A 27260-nucleotide genomic window follows, 5' to 3' on the forward strand; every position below is an offset into this window, starting at 1 on the left:
TAAACTCCTCCATCCGAACTCTACTAATCAACTAATACAGCGAAGTTAATGACGTACAGCGTATATCAGATATTTAGAAGGCTGTAGTCTTTGACTTACTGATGTTATATTAAAAAGAAAAATGTTATTTTAAACATTTTGGCATGCAATAAATTACACACGTGAAGTTGATTATGAATTCATCATCATTTGACCAAAAACATGTTTATACAGACTGATACTTGAAACGATGACGAGCCTTTTGATAAAGAGGCCCTACTCAACTAAAAATTCGTGCATGGCATTCTTATGTCTTTCATTTCCGAGAGAACTTGAATGCCGCAGATGCTACAACGCTAGTTATTTAAATTAAGTATATCTATAAATATGTAGAAAACATAAATTTAAAAGTGTATAACTGGTAGGACGTTATATAAATGTTTAGTTTCTTTAAAATAAGGAAACTAAAAGCCACAATTATTTGTTAAATAATTTATTGCTTATAATGTTGTACCATTGTAATGAGATGAGATGATAGCCTTTATTTGTCAGTTGCAGTTGCCCACCGAGAAGACAGACCTTGCCGACCGTACAGGTCAGGGAGGTAGCAAAGGAAAAAAACAGTGAAATGTGTAACACAAAAGGATAACCCAGAAAGATAAGGGAAGGAGACGGTGAAAGATGCGTCCGCCTCCTCCGAGAGCCAAAGAAAGAAAGCATTTTCTTGTAGCATGGTTGAAACATTGTAGCAACCATTGTTGTACCATTTTCTTGAATATTATGGCTTTTATACATCCAAAACGATTTCTTGTTTAGTTTCAGAATTAAAAATGAATTACAACTGTTGCCACCATCATTTCAGCTTAAACACAGCGTCAAACTAAGGAGTCTGATGTGACACACAAAACAACAGAAGGCTGGGACTCTTTCCGAACGCTCATTGGTTTAGAGCTAGAGAGGGGGAGGGATTTATTATAAGCAACAGCTTGCTGAGGAAGTAGATCCGGGGCAGCGGTGAGTAGAAACACTGAGCAGTTTTATTTCTGGTTTTTTTTTTCTTTTTTTTACCGGATTAAACTCCCATAAAACGCCTCGGTGTGACCGTCCGGCTGCCGGAGATCATATCGCGGAGCTGGCGACAGTTTCTGCTGCGTCACGTTACCGGTGTTTTGGCGAGTGATTGGGCAGCTAGCGTTAGCAAACAGCAGGAAGCTCACTAACAGAAAGTCTGTTAGTGAAGTTTTTCGGAGTTTTTTTACACAGAGATCCAGAAATAAACAATTTATACTACAGGCTGGCAGCGGAGGGATACACAGGAGCTGAGGTACTTATTTATGAGGCGTTACCTGTGTTTGTTCTCCACTGTTTACATGTTGGGTCCTGTTTGTTTAGGGAAGGAAACGAGGAGCTAGAGAAGTAAACACGGAAACAGAGAAGGAAGGGAAGAAGCACAGAAGGATAAGAGGAGGTAGAGAAGTAAACAAAGAAACAGAAGGAAGGAAAGACGTACAGAAGGCAGCAAGGTATCGGGTAAGAATCATGGTGGCAGAGAAAAGGCAGGAAGGAGGGATATGAGGAAGGAAAAAAGGAGTTGGTAAATAAAGGGGGCAGGGTGGAAATGAGGACACAGAAAGGACGAGGAGGAGGGGAAAAAGTAGGGAGAGGTAACAAGGAGGCATTGTACAAAATAAGGAGACAGAGGAGGAACCAAGGAGCCACAACCTAGGAAAGAGAAACTTTTTTTCTCCTCGTTAAATGATTTTTTTTTGTCTCGCTGTGGTGGTAGGCGGTGTTACCTCTAGGTATCCAATGACAGCTCTCCGATCATGTCCGCGGGCGGGGCTCCACACAGAGCGGACTAATGAGGAGGAGGCAGCGCCATGACGGGCGAGGAGACGAGGGGGGGTCGGCGGTGGCAGGGGAGCAGAGCGTGGCGGTGGGGGGCGTGCCGCGTCTTGCTGTCTTCCTGTTCCCCTCAGAGATGGTGTTCTACGCCGAGCAGAGGAGCTCCCATAGGAGGGTGCTGACCCTCTACAACCCCTACAACTTCAGCCTCAGCTTCAAGAGTGAGTGCAGCCTTGTTTAGGCCCTGGTCACGCCGCCACTGGCTCTAACAGCCTCTAACAGCCTCTCTCTCTGTCCTCACAGTGTGGTGCACGGCGCCCTCGTTCTACAGGGTGGTGGAGGCAGAGGGCAGCATCCGGGCCAAGTCCTGCGTCGACCTGTGAGTGTTTCAAACTTTGTTTAAAACTTAATCCATAACGACGCTCACATGCAATCAAGTATTTTGTTTTCCTGTCAGGGTCGTGCGTCACCTGGACGTCTCCCCCAGACACTGGGGCCGCAGGGACCGGTTCCGCATGGAGGTGAGGGGTGGAGGCCAGGTGGGACGACGGGAGATTTGGGCGGAGCTTAGAGGAGGACAAGAGGAAGAGGAGCAAAGAGGAGGTCAACAAAGGGCGCTGCCCCATCCTACTTCTCAGCTCCTGCCCACACAGGGACACCTGCCTGCCTGCACAGGTAAGGCACCATGGAGTGCTCTGATTGGTTCCTGCAGCAGTGCATTCACGGGTGCAGAGTTGATCTTACTAATGATGTTTCTGTGTGTGTGTCTGCGTCTGCAGCTGTGCGCAGCGCGTCTCAGTGGGCGGTGTGTGTGGCTGTGGCGGTGCTGTGTGTCACAGTGTTGATGCTCCCCCTGCACACTGACAGCAACTCGCTGGTTCCACGCTGGCTGCACGTCTCCACCAATCAGAAACTGGTCTGCGCCTACACACTGGGTAACACCACACACACACACACACACACACACACACACACACACACACACACACACACACACACACACACACACACACACACACATCTGTATGACCTGAGAGGGGAGGCAGGGAGCAAATGAGACAGTGGGAAAGTAAGCAAAAAGAAAGTAAAGAATTGAAGGAGATGGAGAAGGAAACAAGGAAGTAGAGAAGAACAGTTATAGGTGAAGAAAGGAGGAATCTAGGGACAGTTAAGGAAATGAGAAGTCAGAGCAGAAAGGAAGGAGTCTCAGAAGGAAATGTGGAGATAAAGAAGCAAACAAGAAAATAGAAAAGGAAATAAGGAAGCGGAAAAGAAACTAGATATAGAGAAGGAATTAGGAGAGAAGGGCAGGAACGAAAAGGAAACAAGAATGTAGTTGGAGGGAAAACGAAGGAGATAAGGAGGTAGAAAAGGAAATGAGATGGTGGATAAGGGAACGAGAAGTTGAAGATTCAGAAGTACATAAAAACATACAAAGAAGGAGGCAGAAAAGGAAATGAGGAGGTAGAGAATGAAGCAGTGATGCTGTGGTTGTCTCGCAGGTCTTGTTACCATGGTGTTTCTACGGTGACGTCATGCTGCAGCGACCTGTGGCCTCACCGTCGTCCACACAGGAGGAGCCCTCAAACGACTGTCATGGGACAGCGAGTAGCGTGTTCAAAAAAGCTTTATTTAAACGTGTCGACGGAGCGGACGGAGTCATCGACCACTGATGAACAGTTGGATACGAGCGCCGTGAGAAGAAATGGACGTTAAACCGACGAACATGTGACAAAGCTGTGATGCTGCGTAAATAAAATGATTGTGAATAAAAACAGAAAGTGATGATTTTAAGAGGATTCAAGTCTTTATTTAACTGTAAACAGAACAACACAACACCATCTTTGACCAGAGTGTACTCACACGTTTAAATAAAGTTTTTACAGAAGCTCAGTGCAGCTCATCGTATCCAGGATAAATAAATAAAACAAAGCAGGTAAACTGTGTAATCAGATGTGTGTGTCTGAAGTTTTACTGCTGATGGTAAAATGTTCACAGAGGTTCAGCTTTTCTGCATGATGCGTCGTTATCCATCAGAACTACAGAGCTGGCCTTCCAGTCTCTGAGAAAAACCTCATCAAGTAATGCATGAACTAGTAATTGATGGAAAAGTTCCAGTTTCTTCTTCACTGCCATGAATAAAAACCTGTTCTTTAAAAGAATCCCCTGCATCTTTCTGCATGATCATCAGTGCTGATCGTTCTCGATGTTCCTCTGGGATCGCTGATCGGTTTCAGACCTGAAGCAAAGTGAGCCGCAGATTTCCCATCCATGAACCTGAACCCTGAATGCAGTGATAAACACACAATGGCTCTGAAGGACAAGTTTCGCCTGAAGTCTGACATTTCATATTAAACAAGGAGCCGTTCTGACAGGTTAAAAACATTTAAAAGAATAAACGTAGAAAAGAAAAACAATGAATTAATAAAAAAGATTATAACCTGTGTCACAGATGAGGCTCACTCCAGATTAATGTAAAGAAACAAACTCAGATTTATTTTCACCTCATTTAGAAGGTGATTTACACCCGCTGAGTGAAGCACACGAGGAGGAAGAAGGAAGGAAATAAGTCCAGAATGAGATTCCAACACTTTACCATCGGAGATGTTTGTCAATAAAGAAATACACAAGGGGCCTGTTTCAATATGCGTACTTGTGCGTGCTTGCATTCTCGTGTACTCGTGATACGTCATCAGTCCAGAACCCAAACGCGGCAATGGCGGAGGAGCGCGGCTAAAACTTTTAAATATTACTCTTTCTGGGTCGCAAAATAAAATTGTAAGTTATTTTGAAGTGAGAATGTAGCTGTGTAAGCTTCAAATATCTGCTCGATTTATCAACATATCACATATTTCCAAACGTGCTCCGACGTTTTCCGAGACATCGGTTACCCACCAGCTCCATATACATTTTGGGGCATGTATTCTGTATTCTGTAATCTGTAATGGAATACATTTTAAAAGTAACCTTCCCAACACTGCCCACCAGCTCCATAGCAGACCGAGAGGTCGGCACATCGTTTTCAACCCTCCCATGCTCTTTCACTACTCAGGTTAAACATGATATATGAGTCTCTTAGGTAACTTCGAAATGTTAATGTTTGGTTTATTTGTTCCTGAGTAAATCGTTTTGGCTGAGATATATTTCAATTCAGGAGGAAACATTTTCACCGGGAACAAAAACAGCATGTTAATACGTGGAGATTCTGAAGGCTGCTTCAAAATGATCAGATTATATTTTAAATATGTGTTCAGTTCTCTTCCAAACCCCAGCAGCTGTCTGTTGTAATTTTTGAGTGTCCACTAAAATAAAAATAAAGTGTCCTAACATCTCACCTGTTTGTTTTTTATTAAGGCATACATGTACATTATTTTTATTAATAGAGATTTCGCTGCTGAAGTCAAACATGATACATAAGTCATTTCGATCACTTCTAAATGTTAATGTTTGGTTTATTTCAGTGTTTTCTTTGTTCCTGAGTCAGTCGGTTTGGCTGAGATTAAAGTTAAGCTTCATAACATGTTAGTCACAGTTGAATTAAGAGAGTAAAAACTCCGGACCTGTGACATCATCAAGTACGCTGTACAAATCGCTAGTCTGTGCGTGCCGGACTCTTGGGACTCGCGTACTTGAGGAAAGGCCATGGGAGTGTTTTTGTTCTTCTCGCGTTATTTTTTAGTCACCGCGAGAGTTGGAGAGAGTACTGAGACGAGCTGCTGAGTTTTGGCGGAACAGGAGCAGAGCAGGAATAATGGAGGAGGAAAGCCGGGACACGGAGAACAGCAACGGAGAGGAGTCCTCCTCAGCTCGCGCTGAGCTACAGGTGAGAGGTTATCACAGCTGAAAGAGGACGTGAAGGGGCACGAGGGACTTCCTGTTCAGGCTTTAACTTTGACAGAAGAAAGGAGACAAAACAACCATCGGGACACAGCCGCGCAGTTTAAGAAAACGATGTGCGCGTCTGCATCAGAACTTACGGTCCAAGCTGTAGACTCCGTCAGGAATGCATGGGGCGTTTAGGTGCATCTCGTAAACTCAGCAATCGTCCTCCCAGAAGCCGTGGTGGTTATTTAAACGGCTTTAAAAGTGGTATTATTATTATCAGGTAACAATTTGAGTTTTTTAATGTTTTAATGCGGAATTGAATGGATAATATTGGAGTTCTAGATTCAAATGTGTTCATGGCCATAAAAACAGGGGAAAGGCTGATGAAGAAACTGCATCTGCTCTATAACTACAGGTTAGTGCATCTGTACGGAGAAAGAGTCAGGTTGTTCTTATAGCTCTCTTGCACTACATCTATTTCACACTTACATTTTGTCTTCATTTATTTATTTATACTATTTGTATTTTGTCTGTTCTATTTATAAATATTAACCAGGCATCTGTGTGTGGATAGCAAAGAAAGAATTTCAATACACAGAGAAATTCTTTGTGCATATGACAATAAACGCTTGAATCCTGAATCACTAAAGACAGTTTTTAATGGCACCAACAGCTATGCGCTTAATATGCAAGATGATCGTCTCTGCAGTTGTCATCACGCTCTGCAGGCGTTTGCAGTCCATAGCAGTAGTGCTGCTGTACCATGCAGTGATGCAGCTGGTCAGTGTGCTCTCCACAATGCAGTCTCTAAGAGCATCCACAGAGTTTTGTTGTGTCAAAAAACTGGCAGCGAGGACTGAGTTTATGATCTCTGAGCTAAACTTGCAAAACTCTTAATAATGTAGCGAGAACACATGGTTCAATACAAAAATGCTGGAGATGCAGCTTGAAAATTGCACAAAATAGTGTGGAATGAAGTAATGGAAACGACAAAGCTAATGATAATTATTCTTTTTAAATTGAATAAAGTAATTCTGTTGATTCCATGCTGTATTAATTGTGTTTCAGGTTGCTTTAGTTTCAGGCCTGCTTCTGTGTAGTCAAAGAATGTGAGCAGCTTGCATAGAAAGGGGAGTAGACCAAGGTGAGCGAGATAAGATGGGGAGACAGTGGTGTCACCATAGAGATAGAGAGAGAAAGTACTAGCAGTTGTGTCACAGAGAGCAGCTTCCACGAGTACATCCCTTTGTTTAGCCAGACCTCGCCCATAGAGAGCTCTAGCTGCTTGGTCTCCAAATCAAAATCAAATCACTTTTATTGTCACATCACATGTGCAGGCACACTGGCACAGCGCATGCGAGTGAAATTCTTGTGTGTGAGCTTCACAAGCAACAGAGATGTGCAAAACACAACAACACAAACGAGCAAAATACAAGAATGGCCAACCTGAAACTAATAAATATATGTACAATATATAATAGTGTATGCATTTCTGGATGTGTATACTAAATGTTTTTCTACGTGTGTGTGTGTGTGTGTGTGTGTGTGTGTGTGTGTGTGTGTGTGTGTGTGTGTGTGTGTGTGTGTACACATTTTTACAAATTAAATAGTAAAAAAATAATAAAATAAATATATAAAAATATACAGAGTTGAATATGTGCAAAACAAGTGGCATTTATATACAGTGTGGAGTGCATAATGTTAAAGTTCCAGTAGTGAAGCTGAGGTGTCTATGACGTGTTCAGCAGTCTGATGGCCTGATGGAAAAAGCTGTCTCTCAGTCTGCTGGTACGGGACCGGATGCTGCAGAACCTCCTTCCTGATGGAAGCAGTCTGAACAGTTTATGGCTGGGGTGACTGGAGTCCTTGATGATCCTCCCCGCTTTCCTCAGGCAGCGCTTCCTGTAGATGTCTTGGAGGGAGGGAAGCTCACCTCCAATTATCCGTTCAGAGCACCGCACTACTCGCTGGAGAGCTTTGCAGTGGTAGGCGGTGCTGTTGCCATACCAGGTGGTGATGCATCCAGTGAGGATGCTCTCAATGGCACAGTGATAGAAGGTCCTGAGGATGCGGGGGCTCATGCCGAATCTTTTCAGTCTCCTGAGAAAGAAGAGGCGCTGCTGCGCCTTCTTCACTGTTTTGTTTATGTGTACTGACCACGTAAGATCCTCAGCCAGATGTACTCCAAGGAACCGGAAGCTGCTCACTCTCTCCACAGCAGCGCCGTTGATGGTGATGGGGGTGTGTACTTCTCTGCACCTCCGGAAGTCCACTATCAACTCCTTTGTCTTTGCGACGTTGAGGGTGAGATGGTTGTCTTGACACCAGTGGGTCAGGGCGCTGACCTCCTCCCTGTAAGCCGTCTCATCACCGTTGGTGATAAGACCCACCACTGTAGTGTCGTCCGCAAACTTCACAATGATGTTGTCATCCGCGGTGCGCACACTGTCCGGTCTCATGGTGTTCGCTGTGTCGAATCTAGCGTAGAATACGTTTAGATCCTCACACAGAGAGGCCGTGGTCTGCGGTGTGCTGGTTTTCCCTCCAAAGTCTGTGATCGTGTTTAGTCCCTGCCACATACTCCGAGGGTTGTCAAACTGTTGCTCCACCCTGTCCCTGTACTCACGTTTGGCTGCTTTGATCGTCTTCCGGAGTTGGTAATGTGCGTGTTTGTAGTCCGATGTGTTCGCCGAGGCAAAAGCGGTGCTCTGTGCCGCGCGAACATCTCCGTTAATCCAGGGTTTTTGATTTGGGAAGGATTTAACTGTTCTGGATGGGACGACATCTTCCACGCATTTCCTGATAAATCCACAGACTGAGTCTGTGTACTCACCAATGTCCCTAGCAGCCACGTGAAACATTTCCCAGTCCGCGTGATCAAAACAGTCCCGCAGATATGTGTTCACTGAATGCTTGGAAAATAAAGAGTGTCAAATGAAGTTCTTGTCTCTGTTTGATCTCTACCATCAAAACAATCTGTGAAGTTGGCGAACTTCAACAATAGTTTATTAGAAAACAGCTTAGAGAAAGTGGAGAAGCTCAGACAAACCTAAACAAATAAATAATAAATATAATAATAGAGCGGGGGGTGATGTCCACACATAATGTACTCGCACTAGTTTCTCCCTGCAGAGGAAACACAAGACAGTCAGACACACACACATCACTCCACTAGTGCACAAACACAAAAAGTAGATTAGATTAGAACAGGATGTTCTGAACACAACACCCTGTTTGTTATCAGATGGATACTCAGTAGGTGAGGCCATAAATAAATGTCCCGTAGAGCTACTCTGTTGTAATCTTACAGTATTTATTAACTTTAAATACTCCAGTGTGAATTACTTTGTGGTCGGCTGTTCCAAAGTTTGTGAGTGGAGGATCTCTGAGTTTGGACTCGAGAGAAAGTCAGAAACAAAAACATTGTTTCAGCCTGGGAGCCAAACCGGAGTGAGCTGCTCTTGTGTTCAGTTTTATGTAGAGCTGGGCGATATAAGATTTTTTCATATCACGTTTAAGTTTCAAAATAGAACAAACGAAACAGACTAAATTGTCAATTTCACTTAAAAACAAAATATTAATTCTAAAAATAAATCTTAGTTTGTTTTACAGAAGAACAGACAAAACTGACTAACTTTTGTCAATATCAAATAAACTGAGAACTAAAAGGAAATTCTCAATCTCTCCTTGTTGCATAGCTGAGCTTTTCAAACAGTTTTAACAGTTACTTTAGTCTGACAAAAGCCGAATGACGAATTACCACTTCCAGTCAGAGACTGAGCTGCACCGCTTTATTGTATTTCCAGACTTGCTTTCGGCACATTTACAGTGCACGCTACTCTGTTTTTGTCAGACTTGAAATAGCTGAAATACCTTCACACTACGGAACTTCTATGGCTCTTCCGTTCGACAATCTCTCCGGCATTGGAACCATCATCTGTTTTCCCTTCGGTCACGCTTTCGGTTGATGTTTCTCTAGTCGGCACACTCATTTCCTCCATTACCCGGGCGGCACGGCGGCTGGCTGCTTCCCAAACAAACACACGTGCGGCTTGGCACTTGTGCTGTACGTAACAAGTCACGTGACGTGATGCTGTGGCTGTGATTGGTTCGGGTCTGCGCTACTTAATTTGGATTGGCTGTTGTTCCCTTTTTTTTAAGAGGACAAGAGAGATGTGGCCTATCGCAATAGTTTAACTTTTCTATCGAGAAAAAGTTATTTCACAATACATATCGTTATCGTTCTATCGCCCAGCTCTAGTTTTATTAATTTCATGTGCAGAGCTCACAATGAGCTGCAGTCTGCTGAAGCATGAATCTGAGGATAGCACGAGGCACTCAGAGGTCAGCGTGATAACACTGGTTATCCTCCCTCAGCTAAACATGCTCTACAATGAAGGAGAGAGGAAGAAAGTAGGCAGGGAGGGAACAGGGAAGGAAAGGAGGAGGTGAGATGGGAGAGAAGTAAACATGGAGAGAGAGAGAAAGAAATGAGGAGGTAGAGATGGAAAGCAGTTTGAAAGAAGAGTGGATAGAAAGATAGAGAACCAAACAAAGAGGAAGAGAAGGAAATAACTAAGAGAGAAATGAACAAGGAGGGTGAGAAGAAATTAAGGAGAGGTTGAAGCCAATGAGGAAGGAGAGAAGAAGAAAGGAAGTAGAAGATAATGAAATGACGTGTTAATAAGGAAAGAAAGAAAACATTTCCTCCTTGTTTCAGTATCTGCGTTTTCTTCTTCTCCTTTTCTTCCCTTCCTACTTGTCTCTCTGTCCACCTCTTCTACAGGTGAAACTCGAAAAATTTGAATATCATGTTCAATTATTTCATTAATTCAACTTAAAAGGTGAAACTAATGTACTATATAGACTCATTACATGCAATGCTAGATATTTCCAGCCTTTATTTGTTAGTATTTTGGTGATTATGGCTTATAGTTTATGAAAACTCCAAATTCAAAAGCTCAAAAAATTAGAATATTGTTCAATATTTTAGGCTCAAAGTGTCACACTCTAATCAGCTTATTAAACCAAAACACCTGCAAAGGGTTCCTGAGCTTTGAAATGGTCTCTTAGTCTGGTTTAGTAGGAATCACAATCATGGGGGAGACCGCTGACCTGACAGTTGTGCAGAAAACCATCATTAACACATTCCATAAGAAGGGAAAGCCTCAAAAAGCAATTGCATAAGAAGTTGGGTGTTTCTGAAGTGGTATTTCAAAGCACATTAATAGAAAGTTATGTGGAAGGGAAAAGTGTGGAAGATAAAGGTGCACTGTGCTTTGTTAAGTCCAGAGTAAATGCAGCCGTCTACCAGGACATTTTGGAGCATGTTATGCTTTCTTCTGCCGACAAGCTTTATGGAGATGCTGACTTCATTTTGCAGCAGGAATTGGCACCTGCCCACACTGCCAAAAGATCCAAAACCTGGTCCAATGAACATGGGAATGCTGTGCTTGATTGGTCAGCAAACTCACCTGACCTGAAACCCATAGAGAATCTATGGGGCATTGCCAAGAGAAAGATGAGAGACATGAGACTGAACAATGCATCCTGGTCTTCACAGCACCTCAGCAGTGCCACAGGCTGATTGCATCCATGCCACGCTGCATTGAATCAGTAATTCATGCAAAAGGGGCCCAAACCAAGTACTGAGTACATAAGCATGATTATACTTTTCAGAGCTCTGACATTTCTGTATTTAAAATCCTTGTTTTATTGATTTCATGTAATATTCTAATTTTCTGAGATTTTGGGGTTCTCATAAGCTGTAACCCATAATCATTAAAATTATAACAAATAAAGGGTTTTAAATATCTTGCTTTGCAATGTCTATCCTATTATTAGGTTGAGCTTTTAAACTAAATGATTGAAATAAATGAAATTTTGCACGATATTCTAATTTTTCAAGTTTCGCATGTATTTCTCCTCCCTTTTTCCATCCGCCCTCCTCCACCAGGTTTCAAAGCTCAGTCCCAGCATTTTATGAACCCGTGTGTTGTCTCTGTAATTACATTCACCTTGTTGTACCAAATTGTCCTTCTTTTTCCTCTTTTGCCATAGAAACGTGGTGGCCACAAGAGACCCAGACATCATGGCTCCCAGCACCATGACAACGCCTCAAACAAGAATCGGAAGATTCACATGGATGACAAACAGTACAGCTGTGATCAATGCCCATCCACTTTCGCTCGACTGCAGACTTTCTTAACGCACCAGCGTGTTCACACAGGAGAGAGACCGTACAGCTGTGACACATGTGGCTCAGCTTTCACTCAGTTGTCTCATCTGAGGAGGCACGAGCGAAGTCACATCGGGAAGAAACCATACAGGTGTGATCAGTGCCCTTCCATTTTCACTCAACTAAGTGGTTTCTTGATCCACCAGCGTGTTCACACAGGAGAGAGACCGTACAGCTGTGACACATGTGGCTCAGCTTTCACTCAGTCATCCCATCTGAGGAAGCACAAACGAAGTCACACCGGGGAGAGGCCATACAGCTGTGATCAGTGTGGTCAGACTTTTACTCTAAAATGTAGTCTGAACACTCACTGCATACGTTTGCACACAGCAGAGAAACCATACAGCTGCGACCAGTGTGGTAAAAGTTTTGCATTGAAATTTTCCCTGAAAGTCCACCAGCAAATCCACACCGGAGAGAGTCCGCCCTGGTGTGAGGAGTGTGGAAAACCTTTTTCTCACACGTGCTCCCTTAAAAGTCATCAAAGAGTTATCATTGGAGAAAGGCCGTACAGCTGCGACAAGTGTGGGAAAAGTTTCAAGCAGAAATGTATTTTACAAAAACACAGCAAAACTCACACTGGAGAGAAGCCATACAACTGTGAGGAGTGCGGGCAGAGTTTCACCCGCCCGTGCTCTCTGAGGAAACATCAGCGTATCCATACCGGAGAAAGACCGTACAGCTGTGATGAGTGTGGGAAAGCCTTCAGTCGGCAGTTCAGCCTGACATGTCACATGCGAATCCATACAGGAGAAAAACCATACTGGTGTGAGGACTGCGGGCAAACGTTCCGTCACAAGGGCACCTTCAAACAACACCGAGAACAACATCAGAACAGGACAGAGAACTTGGAGACAGGATCAGCAGAAGTCTCTTTATAAAATAACCATTTCATGTTTCATGTAGAAGATTTTCAGATCTTCTTCCTTTTTACTGTCTGCAGTGGAATTCCATCTGAGTTTGTTCTATTGTTCAGAACATCATAAACACATTTGTGTGGTCTGCTTGTTGCAGTGTGCTGCTGTGAGGGGGAAAAAACGCTGAACAACAGAAATGAAAAACTTTCTGTTGCACTCTTAAATTAATACTGTGAATAATACCTATGGGAGATTTAAAAACAAACAAACAAACACCCAATTAAAGACGACAAACATTTATTTAATGTAGGCACAGAAAATGAGACTGACCAGAACCCACCTCCACAAACTTGCTGTAAAACCAGAGGAGAAGATGTCCTCAGGGATCCACAGACCACCAGGAGCTGCTCACAGTTCTGCATATCGGGCATTTCAGAGCCCCCAATCAAAACCCTTTGCTCCTGTTAGGACGATAAATGGCACACTTCTTCCTTAAGGACCACAAACTTGTGCTTCCTGTAGAAGCTGCCCTGATCCTGCCTTTTTCTGAAGCTATGTTGTTACAATGCTGAACCACTACCTGGAGAAAAAAAAAACCTAAAACGAAGTAAAACTGCATTTATTTTACTTTGTTTTTTCTGCTGCAAAGTAAAGTTTGTTTCCTTTTCAGGGACTGTAAAATGAAATCATTAACCTCATTAATGTTTATTATAATGTTTGTTGACAAAAAAATAAAGGGATGCGAACCAGTCTGGTCCTTTCTGTAAGTTTCAAAGAAAATAACCTAAATATCTAAACATGTCACAGCTCTCTTTATCATCTGAGTTTTATTGTGTAAAAAATCTGAAAAAAAATATCTAAAACTAATAAAAACTGACCTGAAATCAGCAAAATGACTAAAAATAAACCAAAAAGATGAATGAGTCTAAATCACAGTGCAGTCAAACATGCAGCTGCTTGAGACTCCACAATTTTATTAACAATTTCAATAATTACAGTGGATCGAGCATGGTGATATTTAAATGGAAAAGCAACAGGACTGGAGTTCATGAAAAATTTAAACTTTTTATTACCAAACAGAGACAAGGCACAGATGCGAAGTTTAGTTTAATAAATGTTCAGGCTCAAACAGAAAAAACAAAACATGGGAACACGTTTATTTACAGAAACTCAGCTCATTGTTTCAGCTTAAACTGCTGGGATGCAAACAGAGGCTGATACTCACTGTGCTATGATCTGCTTTCATGCTCAGTGCTCATTAAAACTTCAGAGCTTGATTGATCGGGACAGTTAAACATTTAACACGTGGAGCTACATGTTCTGTGACGCTTCAGTAGTTAATAATAATAATAATAATCGCATCAGTTACTGGTTAATAAGTGATCATAACAATGGGGGGATAGTCTCTACAGCCCCAGCTCAAGCCCCGCCTCATTTTCATGGAGGCCTTGGTCAGGCACGTCAAAGGTCAGCCCGGCCTCTCTCTCATTGCTGTCACCCCACAGTCGCAGGAACTCAGAGTTTTCCTCTCTGGCACCGCCCACGTCGCCAACTTCAGACACGCCTCCCTCTGCAGCCACTTCTGAGATCAGACCGGGTTCTCTGTGCCGAGGTCGTGTCAGGAGGTGGTGGAAGGTCATCAGCAAAGGCTGGTAGGGGGCGGGGTCAGAAAAGACAGGGGGGAGTCACACTAGAGTTGATTTATTTTGTAGAACCTAAAGGAGCCAAGAAGACGACGAGCTGACTTGAGGGGGAGGCTGGGTTAGTTCCATAGACCCAACCAGGAGACGGGACAAGCCCACCTAATGCGTCATCATTACACTTTCATCAATCAGAGATCAGTTTGAACCAGCTGTGCTTTCAGTCTCGTCTCAGCTCGTTTTTTAGTTTTATTGCTGTAAGTCACGTGACCTGCACAGGACTGCAGACAGAAATAACCTAAAACCTGACAGGTGCATATTTTTATATTAGCATCCATCAACATCAATGTAACATAATATAATAGATATAATATGTAATAGAATATAATATAATTTAAGCTGTCTGCACCCCAGAGTCTCACTCATCTGATCTTCCAGACGATCAGATCAAACATTCTTGTTTAAAGTATTGCCCAGGTGTGTGTGATGTCACTGTGATGTCACCCTGTGTTGGCTCTCCACGCTGTCCTCTTCATCTCTGGTGTCTCTCTCTCCGTCGCCTTCTTGCTCGCCCGCTCTCTCTCCCAGTAAAACTAGCTCATTGATCCACAGGTTGGTGCTGGTGGTGCTGTTGGTGTCACTGGGAGGCTGGAGGAGCTCCTCACTCTGACACACACAGACACACATTTAACATTTAATCTCATTAAAATACGCTTTATTTACATCAAAGTGACGGCTCACCTCCTGAGAGGAGACCACCTGCTCCACAGCCTGCAGGATACGACATCACACACACGTCATGACATCACACATTGTAGCACAGTAAGAGTGACGATATTTGTTTACGGAGCTGAGTGTGTGTGTGTTACCGTGTTCTCCAGGTTCTGCCGTTCTCGCACCATTTGTGGACCCTGTAAACATCGACCAAACGGACTGATTCAGTCACTCTGTCCTTAATAACCACAGCTGATTGGTCACATGGCACAGTGACGCTCATTTTAACGCTGCAGTTTCTCTTTCTTTTAATCTACAAGGTAAAAAACTACAAATAAGAAAAAACTCAGCACGTGTCAGGACGTAATGACTGCAGATGGAGGACATATTATAAAATTATTTCTGATGGCTATTATAAAACTCCGTTCAGTTTTTACCAAATTAAAGATTTTACCAGACTCTAACCTCAAAGCTGCAAATAGACTCAGAGTATACAGTGAGATTGTGTTGTAACTCAGGTCACCTCTGACCTCTGAACTCTGGCTTGACTCCGAGGAAACTGATGAAGAGGAGGAGGAGGAGGAGGAAGTGATCTTCTGAGCGGGGTCAGGAGGGGCCGAAGGCTGCAGACACACAGTGATGTTAGAAACTGAAGACTTAAGATGAAGATGCTTTAATGTAAGGAAGGCAGTAGGGTTTCATCTGGATACACATGTTACAGCGTGTGTGGGAAACACAAGGCTCAGGCTGATGAAATAGCTGCATCAATATCTGCCTGAAGAAAACACCTCAAAATACAAGTTTACTACAACTCTGATGGAGTCTGCTGCTCTAGCTGTAGCCACATAGAACTGAGAGTACTCTGTGTACTTGTACTGCACTGACTCACTGCTGTTTGGTCCACTTGGCTCTGCAGGAGGAGCTGAAGGCTGTGGAGTTCTCCTGGAAGCTGCAGACAAAAACAAACACGTCTCAGAGTCACAGATGAGCCTCATGTCTCATGAACTGACCAGTATGATCCAGCCTTACTGGCACAGCCTGGTTCTGATCCAGCAGGCTGATGATCATCAGAAGCAGCCACATCGTAACAAGCTCTCGGGGCGGTCCTGGAGGTCCGGGGTAATCCTGGTCCTGTGGGGGGTCCTGCAGGTTCTGACCAAGTCTTGCTCTGCTCCGTCTGTTTTATTGCGTGTTTGGCAGGAAGTGTCATGTCATCATGTCGCCCTCAGTCCCTGCCCCCCTCCCACGGATGTTACGCCCATCAAGGGAAACATCAACAACAACAACAGGCTGATTTATACTGGCAGGGAGTGTCTCTGTGTGTGAGAGCAAGTGTTCACTGCAGTAAGGGTGTGATGTGAAAGCAGTCGTCATGCAGATGTTTTATTGTTTCTTCTGATGGAAGCAGCTGTTTAACATGGCGAAGCTCAAAGTGCTTCCATCCTGCTTTAATGGGGAGAAATCAAACCTCAGGACACATTTGGATGTTTGTGGTTCCTCAGGTGTGTCCAGGCCCTTCATTAGTCCAGAGCTCCGCCCTCTGATCCAGGACTTTGGGTTTATTTTGTATAGTTTAACTTTTATTTAACTGATGATGTCAGAGGAAGCGAAATAAGATAAAGAAAAAGTATCAGGATTAAAAGTACTTCCAGATGAGGTGTGTGTCAGATTCATGGAGCTGCGGTGAACCAACACAACAACACATCCAGCTGGCAGTAAACACATTTCACAACCAGCAGGACTTCCTGCCACACAACCACACGACACCAGAGAGAGAGGAAGCCAAGTGTTACAGAAGAGGCTCAACAATAAACCAGCTTAGACACAACCATCAGTTTCATAATAAATTCTGCTTTAATATTCATCGTCCTATCACAGTTCACCTTTTTTGTAATCATCTCAGGTCTGACTTCTTAGTAGGGATGATGGGAATTTTCAGATCCTGCAGTTCAAATAATTTATTTAAATGAATGAAGGTGCGGCTGTTTTTAATGTTTTTAGAATTGTTTTAAATTGTTTTAAAATCCCATTGAAAGTAGAAGACTTTGTGAGTCCAGTCCTTCCCATTTCAGGGTATCTGGTCATGTGACTTGTGAGTTTGGCCTGCTGGAATAATTTATCCACCAACATGTGGTCTTTATTATGAAAAGCATGAGTTTACACACCAAAGAACCCAAACCTTTCTAATAGCAACTGGCTTGCTTTTATACTCCACCTGATTCAGGTGAGCCTCTTGTATGACCCATATCTGGGAAACCAAGCAAACCAAATGCTACACTGATCATCCACGTAAGCAACCATCAAAGCACAACACAACACATGGAAGACTTATTTATATACGCACAAAGTCCCACAAATAATTAAATTACACATACACTTCAGTCAGTTATATATAAATTAGAAACACCTTAACCAAACTCCCCTAAGCTGGCACACTGGTTTATTCTAAGAGCTCATAAGCAGCTGATTGAGCTGCTCTTACTCGTTTGCTCCTGTAAAAGAAGTGACCAGGAAAAGATGAGTACAGCAAACACACTTCTCTTAAATACATGTTTGAGGAATTTAGGTTTACAAGACAAATGATGAACTGCAATCAGCTGCCACTCAGGTTCTTCTTCCTGACACAGGATGGATGTCGGGTCCCTCCAGATGTTTCTTCACCTTCCATAAAAATGTCAAATTCGATAAACCTACTACAGAATCACCAAACCATAAATGTTTCTTTTTCGTGTAACCTTTTAAATACCAATCCCTCAAACTTATAAAAATACATTCATTTATTTATTTACAATTAAAATGAAGGCAAGCGTAGTGGAACACCTGGGTCTCCATTACATGGCTCTATGAAAATGGACTCTCAGGATGGATGCTGGATGGAAAGGATGGAAGTTTTTGGGTGTCAGATTTGGAGGATTGGAGAAAACAAAGTACATGGTGTACTCTCATTCCTGCTGGGATCTGAGACATCTGTGTGGTTTTTGGCATCACTGCTTCTGAACCACCCTCAGAATAAAAGCAGGAACTGGAGCGAGGTGGCGGCCAGTGTCCCATCACTGCCCCGTTACAGATTTGACAGCGCAGAGGCGAAGGCTCAAACACCCGGACATTGAAAGTTCCCTCTGCGGTCAGATTTCACCATCAGCTATCTGAAAACATCTGTGTGTGTGTGTGTGTGTGTGTGTGTGTGTTTCTGATCTATTTCTAAGTCAGTGCGTTGGATGCAAAGCAGTGTTTATCTGCCTGCCACAAACCACATACACATAAACTCACACACTGAAGTGTCTGTCAGCGGCTCGCATCATACAGCATCACAGCAGACATTTCATCATCCTGTTCTTCTTCTTCTGTGAAGGAGACAGATGTGTGTGTGTGAGTGTGTGTGTGTGTGAGTGTGAGTGTGTGTGTGTGTGTGAGTGTGAGTGTGTGTGTGTGAGTGTGAGTGTGTGTGTGTGTGTGAGTGTGAGTGTGTGTGTGTGAGTGTGAGTGTGTGTGTGTGTGTGTGTGTGTGTGTGAGTACTGTAACTCCTTTATTCCACACAGACAGCTTCAGCATTTGTTCTGCTTTCTCTGCTTTTATTTGAATGTGACAGAAAAACACGACTAGAATTTACACAAACGTGTTTACAGGCTGACTTTAATGTGTTTCTGCAAATGCTTGTCCTCTGGTCATGTGATCATGTGGTTTGCAGGAACGCTCCTCTTCCTCAGAGGATCCACCTGTGCTTCCTGTCCTCTCTCCTCCACCTGTTACAGTGAGGGAACGTCCTCCATGATGGAGGAGCTGCTGGAAAGTGCTGAGAGTTTCCTCCAGAGTGAGACCTCTGTCACAGTTCAGAGGATCTACGGCAGCAGAGACCTTCATGGACACTAAAAGTCTCAAACACACAACAACAACATCACACTGACTCCACTCTGACATCACTGATCAATAATCAAAGAACACACAGATCAAACTGATTGATCAGCCATCAGAGGAGTCGGATCAATGGAGCTGCTTCTGTTCCTGATGTCCCCTGTTTGATCCTGGACCTGAACTCTCCCTGCAGAGGAGACACAAGACAGTCAGAGACACACACACACACACACACACACACACACACACACACACACACACACACAAGTGACGGGTTTTCAAGGTGATAATTGCTCCACTAACAGTGAGACATGGATTCTTTTTTATTCATTGTTGTTGGATTTTTATTGTGCCGGCTTGTTTCCCCTGATGCGTGTGAGGCTGTGAGTCAGCTGAAGATTGTTTACTCCCGTGAGGAGCTGCTACAACTTAACGTCTCGTATGGTGGTAAAGACCTTACTTCATGTATGCCGGATTTTATACGGAGAGATTTTAACAGAACAAGTGACAAAAGGAAAAGAAAAAGAGGGAGACTCAGAGGTGTCAAACTGCGTCTGAGGAGACAACAGGTTGGACTCCCCTGGCCTCTGTAGCTTCTTTCCTCTAGACGAAGGTTTCTAGTTCCAAAGAAAACAGTTTTGTCTCTGCTGCCGTCACTAAACACAATAAGAACTGTTTTATTTGATTCATCTTGATCTCATTTATATTGTTTTTTATTGCTTGTGTAATAATCAAATGTGTTTGTCAGGGTTTAATGGGTGGGTGTGTGTTTTGTGAGGGGATGCCAAATGTTATAATTATTTTCATAAAGCCAATTTATCTATAGGTATAAATAAAGTAAACTTGAACCCTTAGGTCATGGTAAAATTTAGGCTAACTGTAACCCTGACAGTAAAACCACATTTGACTTAAAACTTGTTGGGCCAGACATTTTGTCCCCACAAGTATAGTGCCAATGTTCTGTCCTCACAAAGATGTGTAAACATGTACACACAAACCTTTGACTTTGAGCTGCACTCTCTTCCTTCTAACCACAGCTCGATTCCTCACAACGTAGCATGCATATTCTCCACTGTCTCTCTCTGTGGGCTGTTTCAGGGTCAGACTGAGGTCTCCAGTTTTCAGTAGGTCTTCATTCATCTTCGTTCGGTCTCTGTAAACCTGGTGCTGTTCTTCAGGTTTGTCAGAGCCGTTCTCATACACATGGACCAACATTACTGGTTCAGGCTCTTTGCATTCCCAAACCACTCTAACATCTCCAGGCAGGTTTTGTGTGGTTTTGAAGGGCAGTTGGACAGACTCCGCCCCCTCCTCCACCTCCACCTGACAGACTGAGAGAACAACAAACACAACATGAGCTGTACAAAGTGTGATTGGTGTTCAGAGCAGCATCATGTGACTCTTGTTCTGCACTAAATGAAGCGATGGAGTGGCGCCTCCTTCAGGCAGAGAAACAGCTCATGGAGAGAAATAATTATTAGAGCAAAAACAAGAGTGGAGCTGCAAATAAGGCCGAGAGGAACGCTGCAGAAAACTGTTCATGTGTGAATTCATCACTTCATAGATTTCTTTGAGCACTAAAATCAGAGCTGCTTCTATTTCTAATATGACAGCTGTACATTAGAGCTGGAACACTTTAAATGTGAGCCATAAAAACATGATACTCTACAAGTGCATTCAGCTCTGACACTGTCACATCATGAAGGAGAGGTGGAAATCACTTTGTTACATATATACATATATATATGTATATATGTATATATGTGTGTGTGTATATATATATATATATATATATATATATATATATATATACACAAGGATCCCAAGAAGGAACCGGTCCCCTCCAACTACCGACCAATAACCTGCCTCAGTACTACATGGAAGCTCCTGTCAGGCATCATATCGGCTAAGATGAACAGGCACATGGGTCAATACATGAGCGGGACACAGAAAGGAATTGGCAAGAATACCAGAGGCGCAAAACACCAGCTACTGGTAGACAGAACAGTCAGCCGAGACTGCAAGACCAGACTGACCAACCTGTGCACTGCCTGGATTGATTACAAGAAGGCCTATGACTCAATGCCCCACAGCTGGATACTGGAATGCCTAGAATTGTACAAGATCAATGGGACCCTGAGAGCCTTCATCAGGAACTCAATGGGGATGTGGCGTACAACACTAGAGGGCAACTCCAAGCCCATAGCACAAGTCACCATCAAGTGCGGGATCTACCAAGGAGATGCTCTGTCCCCACCGCTGTTCTGCATAGGCCTGAACCCCCTCAGTGAGATCATTAACAAGACTGGCTACGGATACCTGAGCAGTTGTCAGCCACCTCCTGTACATGGATGACATCAAGCTGTATGCCAAGAGTGAACGAGACATCGATTCACTGATCCACACTACCAGGCTATACAGCAATGACATTGGAATGTCGTTCGGACTGGAGAAGTGTAGTCGGATGGTAACAAAGAGAGGGAAGGTAGTCAGAACTGAGGGGATTGAACTACCAGAAGGCAACATTGCAGACATAGAGGACAGTTACAAGTACCTGGGGATCCCGCAGGCGAATGGGAACCATGAAGAGGCCGCTAGAAAAGCTGCAACCACCAAGTACCTGCAGAGGGTCAGGCAAGTCCTCAGGAGTCAGCTGAATGGTAAGAACAAGATCCGGGCCATCAACACGTACGCCCTGCCCGTGATCAGGTACCCTGCTGGGGTAATAGGCTGGCCAAAGGAGGAGATAGAAGCCACTGACATAAAGACAAGAAAGCTCCTTACCATGCATGGAGGGTTTCACCCCAAGTCAAGCACCCTGAGGCTGTACGCTAAGCGGAAGGAAGGGGGCCGGGGACTGGTGAGTGTCAGCACCACAGTCCAGGATGAGACAACGAACATCCAAGAATACATTGGGAAGATGGCCCCAACTGACCGAGTGCTCAGTGAATACCTCAGGCAGCAGAAACCCAAGAAAGAGGAGGGAGACGAGGAACCATCATGGAAGGACAGGCCCCTGCACGGTATGTACCACCGGCAGATAGAGGAGGTGGCTGATATCCAGAAATCCTACCAGTGGCTGGACAAAGCTGGACTGAAAGACAGCACAGAGGCACTAATCATGGCAGCACAAGAACAAGCTCTGAGTACAAGATCCATAGAGGCTGGGGTCTATCACACCAGGCAAGACCCCAGGTGCAGGCTGTGTAAAGATGCCCCAGAGACAATCCAGCACATTACAGCAGGGTGCAAGATGCTAGCAGGCAAGGCATACATGGAACGCCATAACCAAGTGGCCGGCATAGTGTACAGGAACATCTGTGCCGAGTATAACCTGGAAGTCCCGAGGTCAAAATGGGAGATGCCCCCAAGGGTGGTGGAGAATGACCGAGCTAAGATCCTGTGGGACTTCCAGATACAGACGAACAAAATGGTGGTGGCTAACCAACCGGACATAGTGGTGGTAGGCAAACAGAAGAAGACGGCCGTAGTGATCGATGTAGCGGTTCCGAATGACAGCAATATCAGGAAGAAGGAACACGAGAAGCTGGAGAAATACCAAGGGCTCAGAGAAGAGCTCGAGAGGATGTGGAGGGTGAAGGTAAAGGTGGTCCTCGTGGTAATCGGAGCACTAGGTGCGGTGACTCCCAAGCTAGGCGAGTGGCTCCAGCAGATCCCGGGAACAACATCGGAGATCTCTGTCCAGAAGAGCCCAGTCCTGGGAACAGCTAAGATACTGCGCAGGACCCTCAAGCTCCCAGGCCTCTGGTAGAGGACCCGAGCTTGAAGGATAAACCGCCCGCAGGGGCGTGCTGGGTGTATCTATATATATCTATATATATATATAGATATATATAGATATGTCTGCAATTGCTCATGTCTGCAATCATGTGAGCTGAGGATGAAACATGAGAAGAAGAAATGATGTGTGAGTCAGAGTCCAGAAAGTCTGTCCTCAGTGGCAGCCAGGAAAACAAGACAAACAAAGGACCAAACCTCTGACTTTGAGCAGCAGTGATTTTGTTCTAAGGATGTTTCCACTCCTCCAAACTTCACATATGAAATCATCGCTGTCCCAGTCTGTGGGGTGTTTCAGGGTGAGACTGAGGTCTCCAGTTCTCAGCAGGTCTTTGTTCATCTTCGTTCGGTCTCTGTAAACCTGGTGCTGTTCTTCAGGCTGATCAGAGCCGTTCTTATACACATGGACCGTTCTGGATCTCCCATCCTTCCACTCCACTTTAGCGTCTTCAGGCAGGTTTTCTGTGGATTTGAAGGGCAGTTGGACAGACTCCACCCCTGAATCCACCTCCACTTGACAGACTGAGAGGACAACAAACACAACATTAGAAATGCTGATTAGATGAGAGATGATCCACTGTTATTCACTTTTATGAATACAGATGTGGAATAAAGCAGTTATTAGCACAGAGCTGAGCTGCTCAAGAACATTCATTCAGACAAAGAGAGAGGAGACATCTTACAGACATCACATTTACAAGGATCTACAGGAAGCTCTTTTCTTTCTTTGGACGCTAAACAGAATAAACTTCATACTGACTCTGCAGATCATGAAATGAAGCTCATGTGTAAGTTCAACAAGGAACATCTGTATTCACTCATCTGTCTGCTTTCCAGGTGTTTGGCTGCTTGTTACTTAACTTCCACTTTCCCATACCACCAAACTCAAAACTGGCATCATTATTCTAGTCCAATTATCTCACTGCCCACACTCTTCAGGCCAATCAGCCTCCTCTGTGTGACATAAATCTCACAGCTCATCTTTTGTTCTCCTTTGCAGACTCCTTTATGCAACCCACCTCCTCCCCATCCCAACCTCGGCTCAGTGCTCCATCCATGCCTTATCTTCACCACCATCAGTGTCTAGACTGCAGAGGTCCTGTTTCTATTCTATTATATTCTGTTATTCTATACTGATGTAACAGGCAATTGGTGTCTAACCACTGAATAGCATAACCAAATTTTATATATCAATACATCTGGAAATTGTCTGGACCACAGACCTCTGGATGAAAACTTCTTCTTTTTTACATTTACTCTTGTCTCAGGCTGATGTGCTGACTTATTCTGACTATGAAGAAATGCACATGTACTGTAAGGAAGTTAGTTAAACTCTGAAATGTGACACAGTTGCTGACAGATTTACATCTTCTGAAATTAACTTCTCTCAGTAACTGTTGTGTAAAGTGGGATAAATGTATGGAATAAATCAGTGATTAGAAACAGGCATTTACGGATTAATGGACATGACTGAACAGCCATCAAGCAGTAGCTGTTTAAGAGAGGCAGGTGGGTCATTACTCCACCTAAACCTGAACCTCTGTCTCCACCATCATTTTCCCACTTTGGAAATTTGCCCTTAAAGTGTTCATTGCTTTACAACATCACTGCCTGCATTAAGTAACATGCAAGAAAACAGTGGACCTTAAAAGCTGCTGCTAGCTGCTGCTTTCACACGTTAATGAGTGAAAATAACAGGCAGCAGGTCAAAGGTCATCACAATGAGGAAGGCCTTTACTTCATTTCCATGAACTGTGTGTTTTCTCTCCTTTAACCTTTGACCTCCCCTGCTGAAGAGAACTTTTCTTCTTCTTCTATTTGATAGAAGAATCAAACAGTGATGTCACAATAATCCATCAGTCTGCTTTGGCCCTGCTCTTTTAAACTTACTGCACTACACTCTTTATGGAAAGACATCATTTCCTGTGTGCATTTCAAAGTACAAGCACTCTAACATGTCAGTGGACACAAACACTTGATTTCTGAGGGTCCGCGTGGTCACAGTGACATAAATTAAGTATTTTTGTATTTTTGTATTTCCTTCATATATCTGTACCTGAGCTGAGGTGACGCAAAAATTTCCCCATTGTGGGATCAATAAAGTCTTATCTTATCTTATCTTAAATGTCATCAGACGGGGAGTGTGAGGGGCTGTGCGGACATCCACTTTTCCCTTTTTTGTTACCGGGCAGATTTCAAGCGGATTTCAAAGAGGTCTAACAGGAAGGACTCCTCAGCCGTGGGTCTCTAGCTGTCTGTGTCCACAGCAGAGTAGAATCAATGCTTTAAAGAGGCTTTTATTGTGAAACACTGAACTTGTTTCAATGAGATTTACATTTCAGGGAGTTTTCCTAGAAAAAGACCGATTGATTCTGTTTATGTGGATGTAGCATTTTTTGGTGGGAGAAACATTTCGTCACTCATCCAAGTGACTTCTTCAGTCTCAGCTGACTGTAGGTTTCCCCAACCTTATAAACAGGACATTTGCATAATGACTAAAACCAGCCCACTGAAGGAACAATGGGCTGGGAGGTCAATTCCTTGATCATTAATATTCAAATTCTCATGACCATTGATCAAAGACCACTGATCAATGGCCATGAGTACCATTTGCAGAAAGTTGGTGAATGGCTGCAATCACAGTAAGATGGCAAAGAATGTACCCTTAGTCCTCAATTCAGAGATGGTCTTTCACTGAGATAGTCAGCCTGTTAGTTTCCTGCTGCCTCCATCACTCACACTGATTCACTCTCAATCACACTACATGACCTTTGACCTGTATCTATAGCACTAACCTCTGACTTTTAGCTCCACATTTTTCTTCAGCAGGATGTTTCCCTCCCTGCTGTAGACGGTGCAGGTGTAGGTCCTGTTGTCTCCATCTGTGGGGTGTTTCAGGGTCAGACTGAGGTCTCCAGTTTTAAGCAGGTCTTCATTCATCTTCGTTCGGTTTTTGTAAGCCTGGTGTTGTTCTTCAGGCTGCTCAGAGCCGTTCTGATGGACATAGATCATCCTGCTGCCTTTGTCCTTCCACTCCACTTTAGCATCTTCAGGCAAGTGAAGTGTGGTTTTGAAGGGCAGCTGGACAGACTCCACCCCTGAATCCACCTCCACCTGGGGGACTGAGAGGACAACAAAGCACAACATGAGCTTGGATGGAGACATTTGTGTTGACTCTAACAGGCTGAATGCAGAGCAACAAACTGTTTGAACTGATCCAACTTTATTAACACAGACAAAGATTTGTGCATCAGCTGCTGTTTGCAGCTATAGATATAATCCAGCTGATGTGGAGAACTACATGTGACACTGTGATGCAGCCATGAATCTGACTGATTTCTTTCCATTTTCAAAGGTTGATGCATCAGTTAAAGTCTTAAAAAGCTCAGAAATAAAGAGAAAGGTTGGTTACAGCAAAGAGAGGCACTGGCAGCATTTAAGACACAATTTGAATAATTTTTTTATACAGCGCCAAACCACAACAACAGTCGCCTCAAGACGCTTTATATTGTAAGCTGGACCCTACAATAATACACACAGTGTGAGCTCCAACAATCATATGACCCCCTATGAGCAAGCACTTTGGTGACAGCGGGAAGGAAAAACTTGCTTTTAACAGGAAGAAACCTCCAGCAGAACCAGGCTCAGGGAGGGGCGGGGCCATCTGCTGCGACCGGTTGGGGCGAGAGATGGGAGACAGTATTAAAAGACATGCTGTGGAAGAGAGATGATTCACTGCAGAGAGGTCTATTAACAAATAGTGAGTTGCCCCTCTGTTGGTCTTCCTTGGTCTCTTGTGTTCTGGGGGCCTCTGGATGTCTGGAGTCTTGATCTCCTCCATACCTGCTTCATGCCCTGGAGGACGGGGCAGTGGTCCCCCCACACCCTCTAGCACAGGGGTGTCGCACTCCAGGCCTCGAGAGTCGTGTCCTGCAGGGTTTAGATCTCACCCTTGGTCAACACACCTGAATCAAATGATTAGTTCATTACCAGGCTTCTGGAGAACTTCAAGACATGCTGAGGAGGTCATTTAGCCATTTGAATTAGCTGTGTTGGATCAAGGACACATCTAAAACCTGCAGGACACCGGCCCTCAAGGCCTGGAGTTCGACACCTGTGCTCTAGCAGATCATTACATGAAGGAACCTTTTAAAAACAAACACGCTCATGCTCACAGGTGTACACACGGGTGATCACACCCACAAACTACACCCTTTTTGGCTCCTACCTTAAAGCACACTGTGCGCTGTTGATATTACGTGCTGCACAATAATGTTTAATATTTAGTATTTACTGTTATATTCATATAGATCATCACGATGTTGTTGTTTATTACATTGCTCTCTTTTTTTGCTTGTTTTCTCTTTTTTCTTTCTCAACATCCAGGTGATCGATATATGTATTTTTTGTCTGTTTGTTTTGTTGTTTTTTGTTTTGCCTTTCATCACGTTCATGTCTGTCCCGTGTAGCAAGTGAAAATAAAATAAAATAAAAAATAAAAGCAAAGGTGA

At 43.8% G+C, this 27260-nt stretch overlaps 3 protein-coding genes across 4 annotated transcripts; 2 read left to right on the plus strand and 1 right to left on the minus strand.

Annotated features, from left to right (window-relative positions):
- Positions 1-924: 924 nt before the first annotated feature.
- mospd1 (motile sperm domain containing 1) lies at positions 925-3618 on the plus strand. 2 transcript variants are annotated; one of them, XM_080890750.1, is made up of 6 exons: positions 925-993; positions 1766-2045; positions 2128-2203; positions 2282-2499; positions 2604-2759; positions 3327-3618. In XM_080890750.1, the coding sequence occupies exons 2-6, from the start codon at positions 1841-1843 to the stop codon at positions 3353-3355; spliced, it is 684 nt and encodes a 227-aa protein (XP_080746876.1). In that variant the 5' UTR covers positions 925-993; positions 1766-1840; the 3' UTR covers positions 3356-3618. The 2 variants fall into 2 exon arrangements, with proteins under 2 accessions (XP_080746876.1, XP_080746875.1); XM_080890749.1 differs by lacking the exon at positions 925-993 and adding an exon at positions 1000-1303.
- A 1905-nt stretch (positions 3619-5523) lies between these two features.
- LOC308392640 (uncharacterized protein) lies at positions 5524-13327 on the plus strand. Its single transcript, XM_080875771.1, has 2 exons — positions 5524-5647; positions 11710-13327. Exons 1-2 carry the CDS (start codon positions 5576-5578, stop codon positions 12766-12768), a joined length of 1131 nt encoding a protein of 376 aa, XP_080731897.1. The 5' UTR covers positions 5524-5575; the 3' UTR covers positions 12769-13327.
- A 137-nt stretch (positions 13328-13464) lies between these two features.
- LOC308392648 (uncharacterized protein) lies at positions 13465-15153 on the minus strand. The gene is made up of 2 exons (XM_080875779.1): positions 14889-15153; positions 13465-14393 (listed from the first exon to the last, which is right to left on the minus strand). Exons 1-2 carry the CDS (start codon positions 15069-15071, stop codon positions 14151-14153), a joined length of 426 nt encoding a protein of 141 aa, XP_080731905.1. The 5' UTR covers positions 15072-15153; the 3' UTR covers positions 13465-14150.
- Positions 15154-27260: the final 12107 nt, after the last annotated feature.

This window comes from Rhamphochromis sp. 'chilingali' (assembly GCF_963969265.1).
Source record: "Rhamphochromis sp. 'chilingali' genome assembly, chromosome: 1".
Taxonomy (NCBI): Eukaryota; Metazoa; Chordata; class Actinopteri; order Cichliformes; family Cichlidae; genus Rhamphochromis; species Rhamphochromis sp. 'chilingali'.